The 20463-nt window shown below is 34.0% G+C and overlaps 1 protein-coding gene across 2 annotated transcripts; it reads right to left on the reverse strand.

Moving 5' to 3' along the window:
• Window positions 1-4021: 4021 nt before the first annotated feature.
• Window positions 4022-19131, reverse strand: LOC145263254 (uncharacterized). 2 transcript variants are annotated; one of them, XM_080120337.1, is made up of 2 exons: window positions 19009-19131; window positions 4022-6700 (listed from the first exon to the last, which is right to left on the reverse strand). In XM_080120337.1, the coding sequence occupies exon 2, from the start codon at window positions 5716-5718 to the stop codon at window positions 4867-4869; it is 852 nt and encodes a 283-aa protein (XP_079976463.1). In that variant the 5' UTR covers window positions 5719-6700; window positions 19009-19131; the 3' UTR covers window positions 4022-4866. The 2 variants fall into 2 exon arrangements, with proteins under 2 accessions (XP_079976463.1, XP_079976464.1); XM_080120338.1 differs by having other exon boundaries at window positions 16358-19119.
• Window positions 19132-20463: the final 1332 nt, after the last annotated feature.

Here is a 20463-nt window from a genome sequence, read left to right on the forward strand (position 1 = left end):
GAGATTTTTAAATACTTTCATAATTTTTTTAAAGAAAAATATTACGTTCCGAAAAATATTTTTATATTTTGTGGTGCAATACTCATGTTCAAAATAATTGTTGAGATATTTTTTAAATATTTTTATAACTCACTAAAAGATTGTACTTCATTCCCCTTGTTCATTTTGTGACATCTTTTATCCAGTACACTTCTTTATCTTTTAAAACACTGAAGTACAATATTAAACAAAGTACTAAGTTAAACAGTGTTTAATGGTTTTTAATTAATACGATGTACTAAATTGATTTGAACAAAAATATGTTCAGCATGTCATAACCTTAAATGTATATTCATTTTTAGCTATTACATATTGACTTTAGATTAGCATATGAAGACAATCCATGATTACATCGAAAAGTTGTCATATTTTGATAATGACAATGTTGTTCCATCCAGGTTTGTAATAAATTCAACCAAATGTTATGCATTTATCCTTTAGTTTTAAGATTCAAAGTCTATCAATCAAAATATCATTGAATGTTTTATGTTTTGTTTATAATACACGAGTATGCACGTTTTATTTTTATTTACTTCATTCTGATCCACATCTGGCATCAATTGAAATGAATGGCTCTCGTCTTCAGGAGGCCTCAAGTTTTGACAAGCTTCTGGGCTTGACCATTACTCCCGATCTTAAATGGAACACGTACATCAAATCTGTTGCCAAGGCCGCTGGAAAAATGGTGGGATCTTTCTATCGATCCAGTAGATATCTCACTGCTGATGCAATTCTCTATCTATATTAGAGCCAGGTACGTCCAAGGATGGAATACTGTTGCCACATCTGGGCAGGAGCTGCTAGAAAGGACTTGTCCTGCCTTGATAGAGTTCAAAATAGACTTCGTAGCCTCGTAGATGTCCTTTTCTCTTCTCTGCAACCTCTATCTCACAGAAGAGATGTTGCGAGTTTGTCTCTGATGTATCGTTATTTTCATGGAAAGTGTTCGACTGAGCTTCAATCTATGGTCCCCCCTCGCAAAACTTTCACAAGAAACACTCGTCTAGCTGTAAACACTATCAATAATTCCCTCCACTCTTTATCTGTGCCTATACCTAAACGTAGATTCCATGAACAAAGCTTCTTTCTTAGAACTGCACGCCTGTGAAATTGTCTTCCGTTTTCCTGCTTTCCGGCTGACTACAATATGGTTGTCTTCAAGTCTAAAGTAAATAAGTTCTTGATGAGCCGTTCCATATAAGTTATCAAATTTAACAAATTTTCATTACTAATGATTATTATATTGTCCAATTTCTACTGTACACTCTTTAACCCTTATCCTTGAGTGGCCTCTTGGCCTTGATAATGTGTTGATACCTATGAAAAAAAAATGTCCAATGTGAACAAGTTCTAATTGAATCGTCCCCATAAGTAATCCAAGTTACAAAATTCCCACTGTTTACTATGCTAAAATCACAATGACTAATGTATACCTATTAACCCTTATCCTCGAGTGGCCTCTGGGCCTTGATAAGTGGTGACACCCATGTAAAAAAAAACCTAACTGTTTAAAATTAATTAAAAATCAACAAAATATAATTTTTCTTTTTGGAGTGATAATAATTATATAGTAAAACTTTTCAAATAAATGATTGCTTTTTATTTCATCTGTAAAAATTCATCACTTAACTACGTCGTATTTTATCTGTTGTGATTTCTTGTTTATTTTGTATGATAGATGATAAACTCTCAAGTCTTATATCATGACAACACATTTCGCAACAACAAATTATTAACTTATTCTGTACGAGTACAAGTGTTTTTATTTTTATTTTAAATGCATTTTTTAAATTTTCCCAAGTTAATTTTTAAAAATCCTTGAGTTAACACTCCATATATTAATAAGATACATACATACCTTAACGAAAATTGGCACAAGTGCTATGGGATATATACGAGGGACGTTCCAAAAGTAATGTTGCCTATTTATTATTCTGCCAGTTTGCATTATGAGGATTGAACTTATTCATTCATGATCTGAAAGTTACATATATCCGTTGCAGATATTGACGATGTTCTACTCTAAGAAAGCAACCTCTGTCACGGATGTGTGTCAAAAGCAGGGATGCGTTATTGAATGATTGAGAAAAGTGCATTTAGAATGATGGTTACAATGTAGAAAAGTGAATTCTAAAACATAAAATGTAATTCCTTTGAATGGTATCACTTCCGTCTTCGTAGCTCTTTAACATTTTGAGTTAAAATGGAGGCTTTACTTTTGGAACAACTCTTATCCGTCAAAGCGCACTCTGGACGCTTATACGCAGTCATTGTTTATCGCTGGCAAAAGTGCATTAAGGATGGTTATGGCTGTAGAAAAATACATTCTGGAGAACAAAAGGTCGTTATTTTTTATAGAACCAATTTCGTTTTGCAGCTTTTCAAATTTTTAAAGAAAAAATATGTTACATGATAAGGGGTGTCCCCTTTTCATGTAAGTATAAAAAATAGAGAGATTTAGTTAAAATGAAAATTAAATGGGAGAAAACGAGAATCGAACACTGGAGATAAGTTTTAAAGAACAATAGGTTTAAATGGAATGTCCAGTAAATTGTTGATTCTGATGAAATAAATAATAAATAAACTATTCATTATTAGAAAGAATGTGGATAATAAAATATGGGTTAAATGAATTAGATATGTAGGTTGAATTCTTTTGTGAAAACAACAAAGGAAAAATGGGAAATCAGAATGTTCGGAAACGTGCAAGTCGCGCATGTTGATGGCACGTGAATTGTGGTCACGTTGGTCGGACATGCATGGATTTCTCAATATAGGAAGTGAGAGTTAGTTAGAGAAGTCAGAAGAAGGGAGGCAGAGAGTCAGAGAGACGAGAGTTTGACCAGGGAAGAGAAGGTTCAGTTCGAACCTTGGCCTCTGGAAGCGAGAGGGATTTAAACAGAAAAAGATGTAAAGAAAGAACCTTTGAATTTCTGAATGCAAAGCCATTGACCGGTCAAGTTGGAAGAATAAATGCTCATCATGTTTTTTATAACTGCCGTCTCCTGTGTCCATCATTACATGAAAAAGGTATTGTCAATTTATATATAAGAACTATCCGAAATTCATCATCTAAAAATATATGTTTAGAAAGTATATTTGTTGTTCTATTTATGTTATATAAACACTCCCGTTCATACAAACTGTCAAAGCACAAATGCCAACCTGTCAATCCATCGGCATAAATGCCAACCTATCGGTCTGTCTATCTAGATATGAAAACACCTTCTCAAAATGTATTTATATGCAATCTCTCTCATTTATAAACTCTCTCTCTCTCTCTCTTTTTATACACCTTTTAATGTCTCCATATCTCACATGATCACACACATGAACCTCAAAGATCTCTTACTTCCATGAACACTCTTAAGACTCTTATCCTTACTTTAGTCATAACATGAACTTTAAAATATAACAAAGAAATTTTATTTTGTAACGACTCTTGTAGATATCCGGGCGTTTTTTTAAGGTTCTCCTTATTTCTTAAGTATTTAAATCGATTCAGAATATTAAAGTTCCTGCCTCCAATTTACTATTTAGCTCTACTCGTTTTTGTGGTTTCTTATTTTGCAGTGGAAGCGTGCTGGGCCCATAACCTGTTAAATGTGGCGACATGTTGAACAGAGTGCAGTCTCGATACTGAGTGTGAAGTATTTTCCAGTAACAAAGATGGTGGCAGTAATTGTTAGTAACAAAGATGGCAGCCAAGAATCAAATGCGGTCAATGATGTAGTTAACGGCGAACTGATTGAATCTAAAATTCGACAATTTTTATAGTAACTTTGGAAGATTTTCATTTGTTGGTTAGCACAGTCGGTGATTATAAAAACGATTGTCAAAGTAATTGTATCATAGGAGTCAAAAACATTTTACAGATACGATCGAATAAGCTCCTAAGTGTGCAATCATTACAACACACTTTACAAGAAAATATTACTTTGTATGAGAATACGTCTTTATTTCAATGTTTAATATGAATTAAAAATCAATATAATTTTCTCATTTGAGTTATCATAATTATGCATATGAATTTGAGTTATCATAATTATGCATATTTATTTGAGTTATCATAATTATGTATATGAATGTAATTGATTTAATTATTTCAACTATGGAAAATAATTCAAATGTAATTTTTTATCTGAATTCGAGAATTAGGATGGTTTACTTCACATGTACAAAATACTTCACATTTTTCATTGTAGCTCAGTTATTTCTCATAGATAAATGGTTTCCTTTCTTGGGTTAAAACTTTACATATTTATTTAATAATCTAATTAATTTATACTTTATCGTTTAGTGTATGGTCGAATAGTAGTTTTCAAATGTAAAATGAGAAAACAACAAAAGTGAACATTTTACTTCTCCTCTTCGAGTATAAACCTTTTTATATTTGTTCATTTAAATATTTACAATTAATTAAATATATATTTTTTTCTTATTTGCTTGATTAGAATGATATACTAAAATCTTACAAATAAAAAGTATTATTTTAACTGTAAAAATAATTAAATATAATTTTACAATGAATTCGAGAAAAAGCTGATATATCCATTTTCAAAGTAATAGTTTAAGTCCAAAAAAATTTTCCCCATTTTTTTCATTTGAGATCAGTGATTTCTGTCTTATCGAATATGAGCTCTCAAATGAAGACAACCTATTCACAAGAAGAAATCATTTCCTTATCATATACAAATATAAACGCTTTTATTGTTTATTTATTTAAGAGTAACAATGAATTAAAATCAATGAAACATAAATATTCTTATTGACTGATAATAATTACATGCTAAATCCTCAAATAAAAAGTAAATGATTTTAATTATTTCACATGTGTATTTGCATGTGTCGTCTCAATCCGGCATTTACTGTAAATGAGGATCCACAAACTTGACAACTAAAAGGTCTCTCTCCAGTGTGTGTGCGTATATGTTTTATTAAATGTTCCTTTTGTGAAAACGACGAATTGCACATGTCACACAAATGTGTTTTATTACCCGTATGTGTCGTCATGTGTCGTCGCAACTTTGACTTTTCAGCAAATGATGATTCACACAGTTGGCATCGGAAAGGTTTTTCACCCGTGTGTGTCCTCATGTGTTTCCGCAAGTGTTCCTTCTGTGAAAACGACGATGCACACACTCCACATGAATATGGTTTTGCACCCGTGTGCATCTGCATGTGACGGCTCAAACGCGAGTTTGCCGAGAATGAAGCCTGGCATAATTCACAGCTGAAAGGTTTCTCTCCAGTGTGAGTTCGCATGTGAATTGCCAAATACTGCTTCTGTGCGAACGATGAGCTGCATACTTGGCAGGAATAAGGTTTCTCTCCTGTGTGCACCCGCATGTGAATGCGCAGATATTGTTTCCGTGAAAATGTTGACTTGCATAATGAACACGAAAAAGGTTTCACGTCAGAGTGTGTCTGCATGTGTGATTTCAAGACGGACTTCTGGGCGAACGAATATCCGCAAACTTCACAGCAAAAAGGTTTTTCTCCAGTGTGAGTTCGAACATGTCTTGCCAACGATGCACTAGACGAACATGAAAATTCACATGCTTCGCATGAATAAGGTTTTGTGTGTGTTTTCATGTGTTTTTCAAGAAACGAATTTTTGCAAAAGTTGGCTTCACAAATGTCGCAAGCATAATTATTTTCTACACTGATGTTTTCCATTCTTATAGTGTGCAAATTACTGCAAAAAATCCTGATCTTTTAAAATAAAATATTTTCATGTTGTGATATTCTACATTTAAAAATGTCAAATATACTTGTTAATAAAGAAAAACAAACAAGACTGGCACTAACACTTTGCTTCGATACTTTCGTGTAAATACTGATCTACACAGTTTATAAATATTTGAATTCATGCTTTATTTATGTTTAAAAATGTGCAAATTTTAAGAATAAATTCAATCCTGACTCTGCATCTACAAATAGGAATTACTCCAAAGCAGATTTTATGTCATCAGTTTATTTTATAAAATATATTTTCTCTTCTGGTCTTTTAATATAAAAAATTATAGTCAGAATTTATTCCTGTTATAGCTTATATATAAGTGTGCATAGTTGTTTGCATATTCAATATCCATATTTAAAAAATATCATAAATGGGTATTTGCTCATAGTATTGTTAATTTTTTTGTGTATATTTCACAAATGAGTATAATCCTGAATATATTAAGTGCTCAATATCGATAACAGAGCATGCATAGATGATACACAGTGCAATTACATAACAAGCTACAATCATAAATGAAGAAATTAAACCTAATCCCTTCTACTCATTTTTCCATAATTATAGTTTGTGAATTACTACAAAATCCTATCTCCATCAAATAAAACATAAGCTAGTGATATTTTTACACTGTGATTTTATAAACTTGAAAATGTCAAACATATTATGTTCAGAACTGAAATATTAATAAAGTAAAAGTAGAGATGCCCTAACACTTTCTTAATAGGTAAATTAGTACAAAATTGTGATACACATATTTTATTTTTGTACAAATTTAGAAATGAGTTTAATCATAAAAAGGAAATGCTGACTCAGCATGTGCAAATGTGAATTCCTGCAAGTTTTTTAATATCAAACTTGGAATGATGAATTATGTATTCTTATTAATTCATTTCATTTCTTCTTCACTGCAGCTGTTATCTGTGAATAAAAAATCATGTTGTTAGAAATTTTTTACACTACAATTTCAAAATAAATTATAAATCATTTCTTTATTTCATTCACTATATAAAAATTAGTTTAAAATTCGAATAAAAATTTTAGTTAATTGAATTGTTTTTATTTGGTTATAAACATATTCTTGCCACCTAAACTTTCCAATTTTCAATAAATCTAATTTAGTTAATCTATACTACAAAAACTAAACATAAGATAAAGTGCACCTATAAACATATAAATATCAGAAACGATATTTTCTCTTTGCATTTTTTAATAAACTTAGAATGAAGAATTATGCATAGCCAGCAATAGCCATGTTATCATGGTCTGATTCCATTAATTTAATAATGACAAAAATGTTATATCTGTAAAAGAAATAAAACACAAGTAACATTTTCCTAATAGATTGATAAGTTTACTTGCATTTATGCAAAATTGTTATCGACACAGTTTATATCTATATTCGAAAATGTGTGGATTTAAATAATGAGTTTTACTTTCGAAAAGCATTTCACATAAATTTCATTTATTATTTAAATATCATGAAGAAGCTTCATGTCGGTGTGGGTCTGTCTATATTATTTCAATGTGGAATTCTGGGCAAAAGTCTCACCAACGATGCACTGGAAGAACAGAAAAATTCACATACTTCACATGAAACATCGGCTTCACAAATGTTGCATGTATAGTTTCCACACTGATTCTTTCCATTTTTAAAGTTTGTGAATTATTGTAAAATGCTAATCATCAAAGTAAAATGTTAGCTAGTAATATTTTTATTTGATTTTTAAAATGTTAAAAAAATTTTATCAATAACAGAATTGTAAATAAAGCAAAAATGGAAAAGCATCAACACTATTTCTATAAAATCATTATTTTATCTACGTTTGAAAATGTGCAGATTTTAGGACTTAGTTTAATCCTGACTCTTTCTGTTCAAGCATTAATTCCTCCAATGCAGATCAGAATGAATGTGTTTTAATCATTTATTTGTAAATATTTTAGGTTTAATAGTTGCATTTCTATACGTAAAGAATAGGAGTTCTCAAAATGGATATTTTAGGGATGTGTTTAATCCTCAATATACATGAATATAGTTATTTTCAGTAAAAGAGTATTCCATATCTGTGATAGAGCATATATAAATCAGAGTTTGAATAACATAGATGTACAAATTATAGAATTATTTTAATCCTGGCTGTTTTCAAGTATAAATTCCTACAATGAAAATCTATAGACTTACACAAATTTGAGGTAACGTCATCAATTAATTTTACAAAAAATATTTTCTCTCCAGGTCTTTTAATAGCAACTGTCAAATGAAGAGATAGTTATGCATAGCCAATAACCGAATTAAAAATATCAAATCTACAAAATAACTTCATTTCAAAAGGAACCTGCTTGTGTGATTTCAAGACAAACCTCTTCACAAACAATGACTTGCAAACTTTACAAATTTAGTTTCACACATGTTGCACACATAGTCGTTTTCTACACTGATTTTTCAATTATTTCTTATGAATTGGTGCAAATTATCATCTTCCATTCTTATTCCTTATGAATTAGTGCAAAATTCTCATCTTCATCAAACTAAAATGTTAGTATTTTATAAATTAAAAAATTGTCATATATTTTATGTTAAGAACAGAAATAATAATAAAGTAGAAAAAATATTTCCAAGTTTAGTGCAAAATTGTGATCCATCGATTCTACATTTAAAAATGTGCAATAATAATAAGTTTAGAACTTTACACAAATCAGATTTAATGTCATTAGTTCATTTAACAACATTTTCAATTAAAAATATAAGATAAACAGACAAACTATTTAAAAAACGCTAAAATGCAAAAAAACTATTTTCTTCTTATTTTTAAGTTAATTTATTAATTTCAGATTAATCCTTCCTCAGAGAAAGAGTTTTTTAGTTTTGTTGGTCTCTTTTTCCTCAAAAGTACAAAGTCCATCCTTGTGTTGCTTTATTGATCTTGTACTTTCTTTTAATGCATGTAGAACTTTTAGTAAGCTGAAAAAGTGTGCATGTTCATTTTATATAAAGTTGCAAATGCATTGGTGAGATGTTACAATCAGGATTAGAGCCCGAGAAAGAGTGAGTTATTTGCTCGACAACAGCACGTTTCTGCCCTCTTCATTTCCAATTGACCATACCTGGCCTATCGCCACCAATATCACACTACACAATCTGAACGTCAGGAACACAAAATACTTTTCAAGAGAAGATGTTCATGACTCTTTTCTTTCTGTGTCATTTACAGGGAATTTTTCCCGGCTTTTATATCCTACTATCAAAAAAAAAAAAGAAGAGACAAGAAAAAAAATAGCTTCTCCCATCATGCACTACCTTTCCAAGATGCCCTTCAGGTATATAAATGAGCTAGCCATCCTTCCCTTCTTCTTTCCCAATGAGCGATGCAAATATGCCTGGTACATCGTATATTACTTTTTTTTGTTTTTGTTTGTGTTTCTAACTATAACCTAGCCTAAAAAGGGTAACTTTTTTCCCTTTCGCATATACTCCACATGCCCCCACTGACCTTCGAGATGAATAAGACACTTCATAATCCTTTATCCAAGCAGGCCTCCTCCTCTCACGACAACTTCTGGAAGACAACTTCTGGGGGTTGACGTTTTCAGGTTCACTACAGACATTCTCGTCTAGTTGTAATGAACCGCAATGTGGGGCTAAGTAAAATTGGGGTGCATCGTTAGCTCCTCGGTGGATCTCGACTTCCTCCTCTTCACTGCCATCACTGCACACTGGCCGGATCACACGACGCAAGTCTAGGATATGCCAGGGAACGCCATTCACCATCACATTGTTCTTCGACTGTGTTCCCGTTACGACCCCCCCCTCCCCCAGCGAGTGGTACATTTTGCATTAGGAGGCTTCACCCACACCTTCTCACCCACTAATGGTAGCTTCTTCACTCTCAATTCCTACCGTTTTGTTGCATAGATGCCACCACTACCACTTATATGCAAAGATGGCTCTATGAGGCACAGTTGGTTAATCTTGTCTGGTTTTCGGTGAGATGTTGTACCAAAACACTGCCTCTATGGGTGAAATGTTGCTTTTTTCTGCAGTAGCCTTGATGGTGCGATGATTCCTCTCCACTATCCCATTGCTACTCGGTTGATACACTGTCCTAAAAAATTGACTTACTCCACTTATCACACACCTCTTTAAAGGCTTCTGATTGGAAAGCGGGACCATTGTCCATTAACAAGTCTAACGGGGTGTATGGATTGGCACTCCAGACAGTGCTTCCCTACCTCCCTGACCTCCTCTTAGGTGGTTTCCAGGTAAACCTCTCTTGCCAGGAATAAGGTCCGTTCTCGACCAAAGTGGTGCATTTCATGTAACTCTTTAACTTTCTCCCCTGCACAGCATACCGAGGAAACCTCCTTTCCCTCTTGCAGCCAGGCCTTCTTTCCCCGTGTCATCAAATCCACCTTGTTCTTTTTCTATGGGACAAGTGCAACAGATACCCTCAACTGGAATTCCTCTATCAAATCTGTGAGTGCTTCGAGCCGGCGCTGGATTAGCATTTCTGCAGCATCTCTGGTCCTAACTCTCTTATCGACAGTCGCTGCTGACCTGATCCACGAAACTACCATTGCCGAACTGGATTTGATTTCAATTATTTTCAATCCTCACTTCAGGGCCAGATTGATTCCTTTCATAACGGCCTCCAGTTTGGCTACATTGATATGGGAATAGTCGTTTTTCTTTCTTAGCCACACCACATTTTCCACAGTTACACCTCCTATCTCTAATACAATGCCCAATGCCAGCCTGCTGACATCGCACCAAATCACCCCTGCATCTCCACCGCTAACGCACCATTCCCCCTTCACTGGGTCGTCTTTCATCACTCTCATGGTGATTTCTTGTATTATGTTCGTGACCTCCTTCGTAACACGGCCCTCCCAGCCATCAGTGCCCATTTGTTATTTAATAAAGCTACATGCTATCCTGGGCCAGTGGATAGTGTCCCACCAGTTTCCCGCAGACCGAGAAGAGTTCTCATTTTGTCAGGTCAGTTCCGACTTCGGGTATCGCATTCCCTCGTCTAAAGACAAGGCTTCCTTTTCCATCTCGGCATAGTTTCAATCCCAACACTGCTCCTCCATCCAGAGACTCTACCGGTTTTGCAGTCAACTCATACCTCTCGACATGGCCTCCCATTTTCTCCGCTGTCACCATTGCTTCCTCCACGAGAATGTCGTCAATATACGAACTAGTGGCCTTGTCAAATGTACAGTCTTTACTCAGCACCGTCTTCAGCACGGCAGTCATAATTTGGGGGGCTGACCTCAGCCTAAAGCCTAATCTCATCAGGCAATATATCTTCAACTTGTATCGGACCAATTGATGTTGCCAGAGTTTTTCATCTACATGGATCTGGAGATAAGCCGACTTCAGGTTGACAATCTTAGTGGCCCGCTCCATGCTCCTCCATTTCCTCATGACCTCTTCGCATACATCAATCCCCTTTCCAGTGTCGCAGGCTACATGTCTGTTTAATTCTCTGAAATCCAGTACCAGTCTAACTTTGTTCTTGGTAGGTTGAACAACCACCAGTAATGGTAGCACTTCTTTTTCTTCCCCTGTCCACGGTTTCAGAATTCCCTGTTCTATCCACCTCACCACTTCTTCCTCGAATACTTTTCTTATTTCTCCTTGCAGCGTTTTCTCATAGCAGCTTATTTTGTTTTGTAGTTCCGGAGGCCCAGAGATCCATTTTCATTCCACTGTTCACCTCTCGCCATCGAACCTCACCAGGAAATCCTCGTCCTTGATGCAGAAAGTCTCCGGTTTTTGCCTTCTGATGTTTCTATCGCCTTCCACTCCTGCCATCCCTACCGTGCAGAGGCATCCAAAAATTACTTGGCCCCCTCTCAACGTAGCACCCCCCAGTTGGTTGATCGCACTTACACCTAAGACCACATCAACATCAACCAGACGATATAACACCAGGGCCTGCAGTCCAATGGGCACATCTTGCACCAGTACTTCCACCATCATCTCTTCTAGGCATTTCACCTCCCTGTCGTCCATGGTCTTAATACTTCTGGCTCCGTTCCATGACCTAGCGACATTCTTCTCTACCAATGTCATGGTGCAGCCTGTGTTTACAAGGGCCATGGCTTTCTTCCCATTGATTATTGCCGGTAACTGAGGCAACGTTTCATTGTGCGCCATTTCCACATAAAAGGGGAAACCACTGGTGCAATGGCTCCCCTCCACTCATTTCCCTGGTCTTGCAAAGTGACGCAATAGCAGCTAATGTGCCCAATTCGTCCACATCGGTAGCAGGTGAGCCCTGGTCTCGGCTCTTTGCAGTTCTTGAGCAGGTGAGGACCCTGGCACTGGAAGCACTTGATGGCAGCTCTCCCCTCCTGTCGCCTCGCTGCCTGTCTCTCATCATTCAAGTGGGGCCTTGTGCACGTATTTTCACTCACAGCTGCAGTTACGATTGGGCCTTGACATTCTTGACTAGGACTCTGGCGTGGACCAAGAGATCATCCACTTCCATAGTATTGATCTCAATGATTCTCTGCATGTTCGCAGAGATTTCTTCTGGGAAGCCGTTCACTAGGTATAGTTTTACCATCATTTCCAGGCTCCTCCCCACGTAACCAGCCAATCCTGCCAGTCTCTTGATCTCCATAGCAAAGACATCAACAGACTTGCCAGTCAACCACAAATTTGCAAGCTTGCCAAGTGCTTCTAATGGACTCTCAATGAAAGCCAATTTCAGTCTTTACTCCACTGAGGCAAGGTCTCCCTTATCTTCATTGCGCATCTGCTGGTAAATTGTGAGGCTTCCCCTCTAAGTATAGCGGCAGCAGAGTGACCACGTCTTTTATTTTTTGCAACCTTGGCACCATCTTTAATTTTTCCAGCCATTTAACAAGGAAACCCTCTCCAGGGTCTCAACATCTGAGTATTCAGTCTCCAGTCAGCCATATTAATCTGCTTGACACGCTGAAATAGCTTGTAAGGTTACAATCAGGATTCAGTTCTGGAGTTCGAGAAGGAGTGAGTCATTCACTCGACAACAGAACATTTCTGCCTTCTTCTTTTTCAATTGACCACACTTGGCCTATCACCACCAATGTCACACTGTACAATCTGAAGGTCAGGAACACAAAATACTTTTCAAGAGAAGATGTTCATGACTTTTTTCTTTCTGTGTCATTTACAGGGAATTTTTCACAGCTTTTATATCCTCGTATCAAAAAAAAAGGAAGAGGCAAGAAAAAAAATAGCTTCTCCCATCATGCCCTGCCTTCCCAAGATGACCTTCGGATATATAAATGAGCCAGCCATCCTTTCCTTCTTCTTTGCCAAAGAGCGATGCAGATATGGGCGGTACGTCATATATTCCTTTTTTTGTTGTTTTTGTTTCTAACCATAATCCAGCCTTAAACGGTACCTTTTTTACCTTTCGCATATACCCTATAATCGGTACATAGAATCATGTTGGAATAAAATCAACAAAATATATATTTCTATTATAAATCAGTTTTATATGAAAAGATTTCAGCTCAAATTTGGAGGAAAATTATCTGCATATCTCTAAAAAATAATTTTGTCCTCATTTTCTCATGTGCTTTTTAGGTTGCAATATACTATGTTATATATGCATAATTCCTTGCATTCCTATTTTAAAAGAATCATAAATGAAAATGGTTATTCACTAATATTACTGTTAATTCCTAATATTTATATTTAAGAAATGAGCATTATCTTAAATATATTGGGTGCTTAATATCTGTGTAAAAGCACATATACATGAAAATATCATACCCTCCAAAAAATTTCAGTAAAAATCTAGCAGCCAGCCATAGTTCTCTTCAGAATGTGCTGCTGCCATTTCCCACAGAAATAACTTTTTCTATTGCTTACTAGTAATAGATGTACTGAGATTAAAGCCGCTTTCAGGACTACCAGCAACCACTGTAAAAGAGTAATAAAGAATGCAAGAGACTTGTATTCTTAGTCCGTTAAGCTCAAAGAAGCTGAGCAGCAGCTTGGTTGCTACCAGTTTTGGCAAATAGCAAACAGGGTCCTGAACAGAAGCGTGTAATCTATCCCAACCATCATCAATGGACCTGAGGTAATCTCGTCAGCAGCAGACAAAACCAAATTCTTTGCCAAGAACTTATCAGCTAATTCTCCCCTATGCAACAAAGGCTGTCTACCTCCTATTTCCTTCTGTATCAGAAAACATGCTATGTGACATAGCATGATCTTGCCAAGCTAAACAAAAACCTTGATTGCAGTAAAGCAACTGGACTTGACAGCATTCTGATTATAGTGTTGAAAAAGCTCCAACCAGAAGTAGCTCCCATACTTACAAAGCTGTTTAAGTGTTGTCTTAAGGAGGATTGCTTCCCAACACCCTGGAAAACCTCACCAGTATGCCATGTATTTAAGAATTCAGGTGATCAATCATCTCTCTCTTAGTACAGACTAATAAGTCTCTTGTGCATCATGAGTTAGATGCCGGAATATGTGTTAAATAGAGAAGTAGTCAACCACCTCAGTAAAAATGACATTCTTAGTGACATGCAAGATGGTCTCTGTTCTGTTAGATCGACAGCAGAGGTGCTAATCGTTATATCTCATAGGATTAGCAAATCTCTCAATGGAGGCTTCCTTTCTAGGGCAATTGCTCTTAGCAACAACAAAAATAAGGCTCTAGTGATTTAAGTGGGCATTCACTGAATATTTGTAGAAATTTTAAATTAAAAATACAAGATATGCCCAACAATAATCTACCAAGTATTACTGTTGCTAATATTCTTATATTATATATCAACTCACTATATAGTGACTTGATATATTTCTTGCTTTGAGAGATTAGGCTTTGGAAGTTTCGGATCCCTGGATTCCTGTCTTACCTCACAGCTTATAGTGGATCTCCTTGTGCCTTTGGTTTATTCAAAGGTGTCTCCCCTATTTAGAATTATCATGCTTAACTATGGAATCTGCTTCATAACTGTGGCGAAATTGAGATCATTTTTAGCATTGATTCCATGGAAGTAATGCAAATTACTGAGTCTGAGAGAAAGATTCCCAAATTGACAGAGAGCTTCCCAGAGTTAGATAGAAAGATTCTCAGTTTGACAGGAAGATTTTCAGAGTTCAAGAAAAAGATTCCCAAGTTCGACAGAAAAAGTTCAACAAGATACATCTGAAGGGTATATCAACCAAAACGTTAAGAACAGTAGTTTGAATAATACAAATAATACAAATTGCTTATCCTCATCTCAAAAATACTGAAACATAACTCGCATCTCTGTTTAAAAGGCAAAAAATTTTGGGAAATATTAAATTAAAAATAGATGTGACCAGTAGTAAGCCATTACTGCCCTCATCTTCATATTAATAAAACTAAGATCTTGTATGTCGTTGACTATATATTTATCATCTGCTATGTGTATGTAACTTTGATAACTAGGCAAAAAATTATTATTGTGATTATGTATCAATCTAATATTTAATGAAACCAAAAATAAAATAAAGTAAAACTAAGCTAACTCGACTCAGATTTTGCACCAGCCGCAATAACATTGGACTATACCTTTACTCTTTCTATGAAGGGTCGATACCTAGAAGTTAACATTACCAACAAAATAAAGAGAAAAAAATCATAAAATCATCTTTGAAAAAGTTATCTTACAAAAAGTCTCAGAAAAAGTGAGGTGCTACTGCACTTATTGATCTGCGCTATTTTTTCAATAGTATTTTCAAGTTTAATTAAAGTTTTAGGATATCTGTTTTTATTAAATTGTAAGGTTAAAGTATAGGTTATAGATACAAAACACCCTCCCCTCCCCATGTTAAGAATGACTTTCTAAATAATATTATTATTTCGGCATGGATCAATAAGTGCACTAGTACCAAAAGTGATTTTCTTCATTTAATAAAAAAATAATTATACAACATTATTTGGTTTTCTAATTTTTCAAATAAAAACTAGTCATAATGGATGCTTGATGAAACCCGTTTCATTACAACATAAAAAGTGGAGGTCCATAAAATACCATTATTACGAATGTGTAAATGATTTTTCTTCAATTACGAGCTATAACTCGTAATTGAAGAAAAACTGTAGAAAATAACTACCTACCTGCCATGGCGACTGGGATGATGGGAGGAAATGGTAGCCTTCTTTAGTTCACCTTATATTAATTTTGTTGACATGCATGAATGAATGCATGAATGACGTGTTCACGCGATTTCATCATGTGAACACCTCCCTCTAAAAGCAGTCATATGCTGCATAGGGTCGTTCAACTCTTTGACAGGTTTAGCGCATCAGTTTACCAAAGCTCAAAGATATCTAGGTCGCAACAAAGGAACTTGTTGCAACGCCACTTACTTCTATAGTTTTATCTTCTGGGAATTCCTCATATTATTTTGATCAAAACATGCTACTTCCAAAATAAAATTGAAAAAGCAATATAAACAATATCACATTGAACATAAAATTAATTTTTTAAAAAAAGTGCAATGTAAATAAATCAGTAACTGCTGTTTTTATAATTTGTGTTTCATTTTTTTCCGCAGTTTAGTGGCCTGAACTATAAGAAAATGATACTTACCTTCAATGGCCTCTGGTTTGGGGAGACAGATGCAAAAGCGCCTTCTCCTTTGTGATTGTTTTTAATATCAATGGTAATTACATGATCTTGGATCATGTTATAAAATGGCTTATTTTCACAAGCTTGCGACTACCCCCTTTCTTTTTACATTGGTTCCTACTGTCACGGTAGTTATTCTTTCTAACAGTTTGATTTGTGGCATTGACTAACACTTACGAGACTTCAAGGACTAATACCTTGGTCGCAACATAGGCAATGTTGCCAAAAATATACAAATAAAGAGGTAAGATGATTTTTCTCCTTCTCTCTCTGCCAGTTGCCATTGATGTGTCTACAATAATTCCTTGAATTAAGATTTAAGTCCTTTGACTGTACTTTATTTAGTGTCTTAACAAAGAATCAGTTCAGAACAAAATGCGATTAAAAATTGTGTACAGATGATAAATATTAGGTATGGGCAAAAATGGGCAGGCAAAAATAGGGGGACTTAGTTTTGAAAGCCGATTTATCATAATTTTTTTGTAAGTTTCCAACTACTTTTTGATTGCATTTGAAAGATTAGAGACTAAAGTTAATTTCCTAAAGGAAAAAAAATATTTGTACACATGAAAAAAAAAAGTTATGACAATGTTTTCACGGCAAGCTAACGAATTCAGCTAAATTTTGAAGTTAAATAAATTCATTTTAAAAATCTTTTAAAAGATAAACATTAGTTTTCTGGATCTATTTCAAAGATAATTAGTAAAGTAAAGTCCTAAGATATTTAATTAAATAAATAAAAAAAAACTCTTGTTTATACAAAATACAGCTTAAGTAGCCCTCAAAAAGCAAATAATTATGCCGTTTGGCAAAACGCAACTGATAAAAGTTTGTAAACACAAATATACGGAAGCCGAAAATTTCAGCCAATCAAAACGCTGTTTCAAAATGAAGTCATGATAGTAAAAGGAGGTAGGGGTGTCAGATTTATTCCCCCCCTCCCCCAGACGTGCATCCATACATTCCTATTTTGATCGTTTGTATCAATTTTTATCATTTTTTAATTTAATTATTTTATGTTCCTGTTTTAAAATTATTTTTTTTAATTATTGTTTGCGATTATATAAAAATTATGTTGCGCCGAAAGTTTCACATTCTTGTGAGCAAGGAAATTATTAAAATCTTGCATATAAAAATTATGCGAAATTAGTAGAAATATTTTTGCTCTTATATTTTTTGTGTGTGAAAATATTAAACAATGCTTAATTTAATGGTAATATCAGTAGTTCGAGAAATTCATTTTTCTTCAAGTTATATCGAATTCATTAATACGGACTTTAGGGCTTTTTTCATAATGTTCCTGTAAAATTGTTTTTTTTTTATTGTTACAAATTACCGTGCTTTATTTATATAAAAAAGCAAAAATAAATTTTTGCGTTTCTTATTTACTACTGAAAACCATAACTTTAGTAAAGGTATTTTTTGTTTAAACAAAATAATACATTTCCACTCAGATTTAAATAAAAAATAATTAGTTCATTATATTCCGCGATCATTATTTGATAAATACGGAAAATTTCATTAAAAGTAGTTAATTCCCTGATTTTTGGTGAATTTTTAAGTAAAGGGAGGGGTCAAAATGTTTATACATTTTGAGCATCGGCATTCATTTTGCTCGTACCTAATAAATAACCGTTTCGAGTGAAAATGTTTACAGTATTGTGCGTGTAATCTTTAAAACAAAACACGCGAAATGTGCAAATATGTGAAATAATCGCTAACTTCCGTTTGTAAGAAGACTATTGTTTTTTAGTAATTCCTTTAGCATATGTAAATGTACACATTTCAAGCATGTTATTACAAGCGTAAGGTGCTTGTCCAAAATTCCACTTATATTAAAAAATAAATAAATAAATAATAAAGGAAAAATCAGTATGGTGTAAGTACTCGTGACGGAAATAAAATATATTACATTAAAATTCACGTAAATTGATCAAGTAGTTTTATTTTTTAATTAAAAAAAATCAAATCTTGCAGCTAATAACAATGATTATATGACGTCATCATGAGAAAAAGGATTATATTCCAAATAATTCAAACTTACAAAATTTTGGAAAGTCATATTTCTTTTTTAGATAATTTTCATTAAAAAAATAAAACAATTTTATCAACGTATTTGATTTTTGTAATATGATATTTTCTTTTCGTCATAATACAGTTTTCTTTTTTATTTGTTTGTTAATAATGGGGCAATTATGGACAAGGGCCAACTGTATTACTAAGTAGATTTTAACTCGAAATAGTTCTTCATTTACTAATATTTAACAAAAATAACAAGATACGACAATATTTATCGCCAGTACACATTTTTATCGCAAATAAGTATCAGGAGATGATGAGACAACACCGTGATAATCAGTAATTGTGGAACTTGCGCAACGTTTAATTATTTAAGAGGACAGCTCAGCAAGAACTTATTTATATTTGACAACGACCATGTTATACTCAGTTGAGAAACAGCACCATGGTACTGTGTTCCGTAGACGAAGATTCTTTAAATCTTAATCATCCTTGCATAAATGTTAAGAGACCAACGAAATTTTAATCATATTAAAAAGTCATCATAAAATAATTTCACAAATTCAATTGTAAATAAAGTTTTAAACACTTACAAGTTAATCCAATGAATAATCTTTTCTGTTTTTTGGGAGTTAAGAAAATATGAGATTAAAGAGGATTAACCGTGATAATCTATCGTATTTACACGTTTGGAAGAGGTCACTTTTGAATTTTAAAAAATAATAAATAATAATAATAATAATAATATGTCGGCTTTCTCTCCTCATTTATTGAAGAGCGTCAATTTATTTATCATGAGTTCCTTCCCCTTTCGATTTGTCTCTAATAATGTACAGTTTTCGCTTAGTAGTAGACCATCTTACCAGGATTTGCCTCCTCCTTTCGGATAGGGGACAGGCTTAATTTCTATCGACCCCCGCCAGGGAAGTCTAACATGTTCGAACATCGTAGTTTTTCTCCTCGTCCAGAATTCGTCCTAATTTAAAAACTTAATAATAAAATGAAACAGAAACATCTTTATGATGTACGTACCCGTCACGGAACAGAAATATCAGGCCCTTTCTACACTATTGAGCCGAAATTTCGGAGATCGTAATAATAAATTTCACATGAAAACAATGGTATCTAAGTATTACATCTAAAATTTACGAAAATCGATAAGGTTGCAAATTATTTATTAAAGAAAATAAAAAATAGAATTTGATGAAAACGATCGTAAGACAAAGGAGAGTTCAAAAGGGAGGTAATTTTCCGTTTCGATTAGAACAAGATGGCGACAATTTTCCCCTGCTACCACGATTATTATTTTTTTTTTTTTTTAATTCAGTAATATTCAGGTAATTCCAACTGCCTAATTTGGAAGCTACCATTGTAACTTATTAGAATTGACAAAAAATCAGTTGAAACCATTGTTTTGTTTTGTTTTTCTGTGAAAACTCCGTTTTTCGACTACAAGATCTCGCCCCAATAGTGTAGAAGCTCCAAATATCATATTCCAAAAACCGTGTAAATTGATTAAGCAGTTTATTTTTATGCAAAAAAAAATCACTTTTTATAAACCGTTTTTAGCGATGTGAAACAGTCATTATAATGCTGATTTTAACATTACGATAGTTCAAATGGAGTTGTATCGCATTATTAAATATGGTGGATCAAGATACTCTGTTCTTGTTTCCTCATAAAATTTAATTTTCTTAGTTAAAAGAAATACGACTTGATCAACTTGCATGATTTTGGGGATATGAAAATTTTGTTCCATGGTATCATGCATATTGTGTAAGAATAAGACCTGGAACACGTGTGTCTGATTAAGAGAGGAACTGAATGAACAATGGCTCCGTTATTAAAAAATTGCTATGCGCATGCGTGAGTGCATACAAAAGTTAGATCAGGAAACCGAGACAAAAGAGTCTATTCAAAAGTTACCAAAACGAAAGAGCAGCGATATCATTACATCTCCCTTTCTCATAAAACAAAGATGACTTAGGCATGTAAAACAAAACAAAGAAAATGGAAAAGCTGGTTCAGGGTAGACTGCCTGAACAACT

This window comes from Euprymna scolopes, chromosome 38 (assembly GCF_053919585.1).
Source record: "Euprymna scolopes isolate OS-2025 chromosome 38, ASM5391958v1, whole genome shotgun sequence".
In the NCBI taxonomy this organism is placed as follows: domain Eukaryota; kingdom Metazoa; phylum Mollusca; class Cephalopoda; order Sepiida; family Sepiolidae; genus Euprymna; species Euprymna scolopes.

What these genes read in the sequence shown, in the direction of transcription:
- LOC145263254 (XM_080120337.1), bottom strand. Translation starts at nt 5,718, where the DNA reads ATGGAAAACATCAGTGTAGAAAATAATTATGCTTGCGACATTTGTGAA.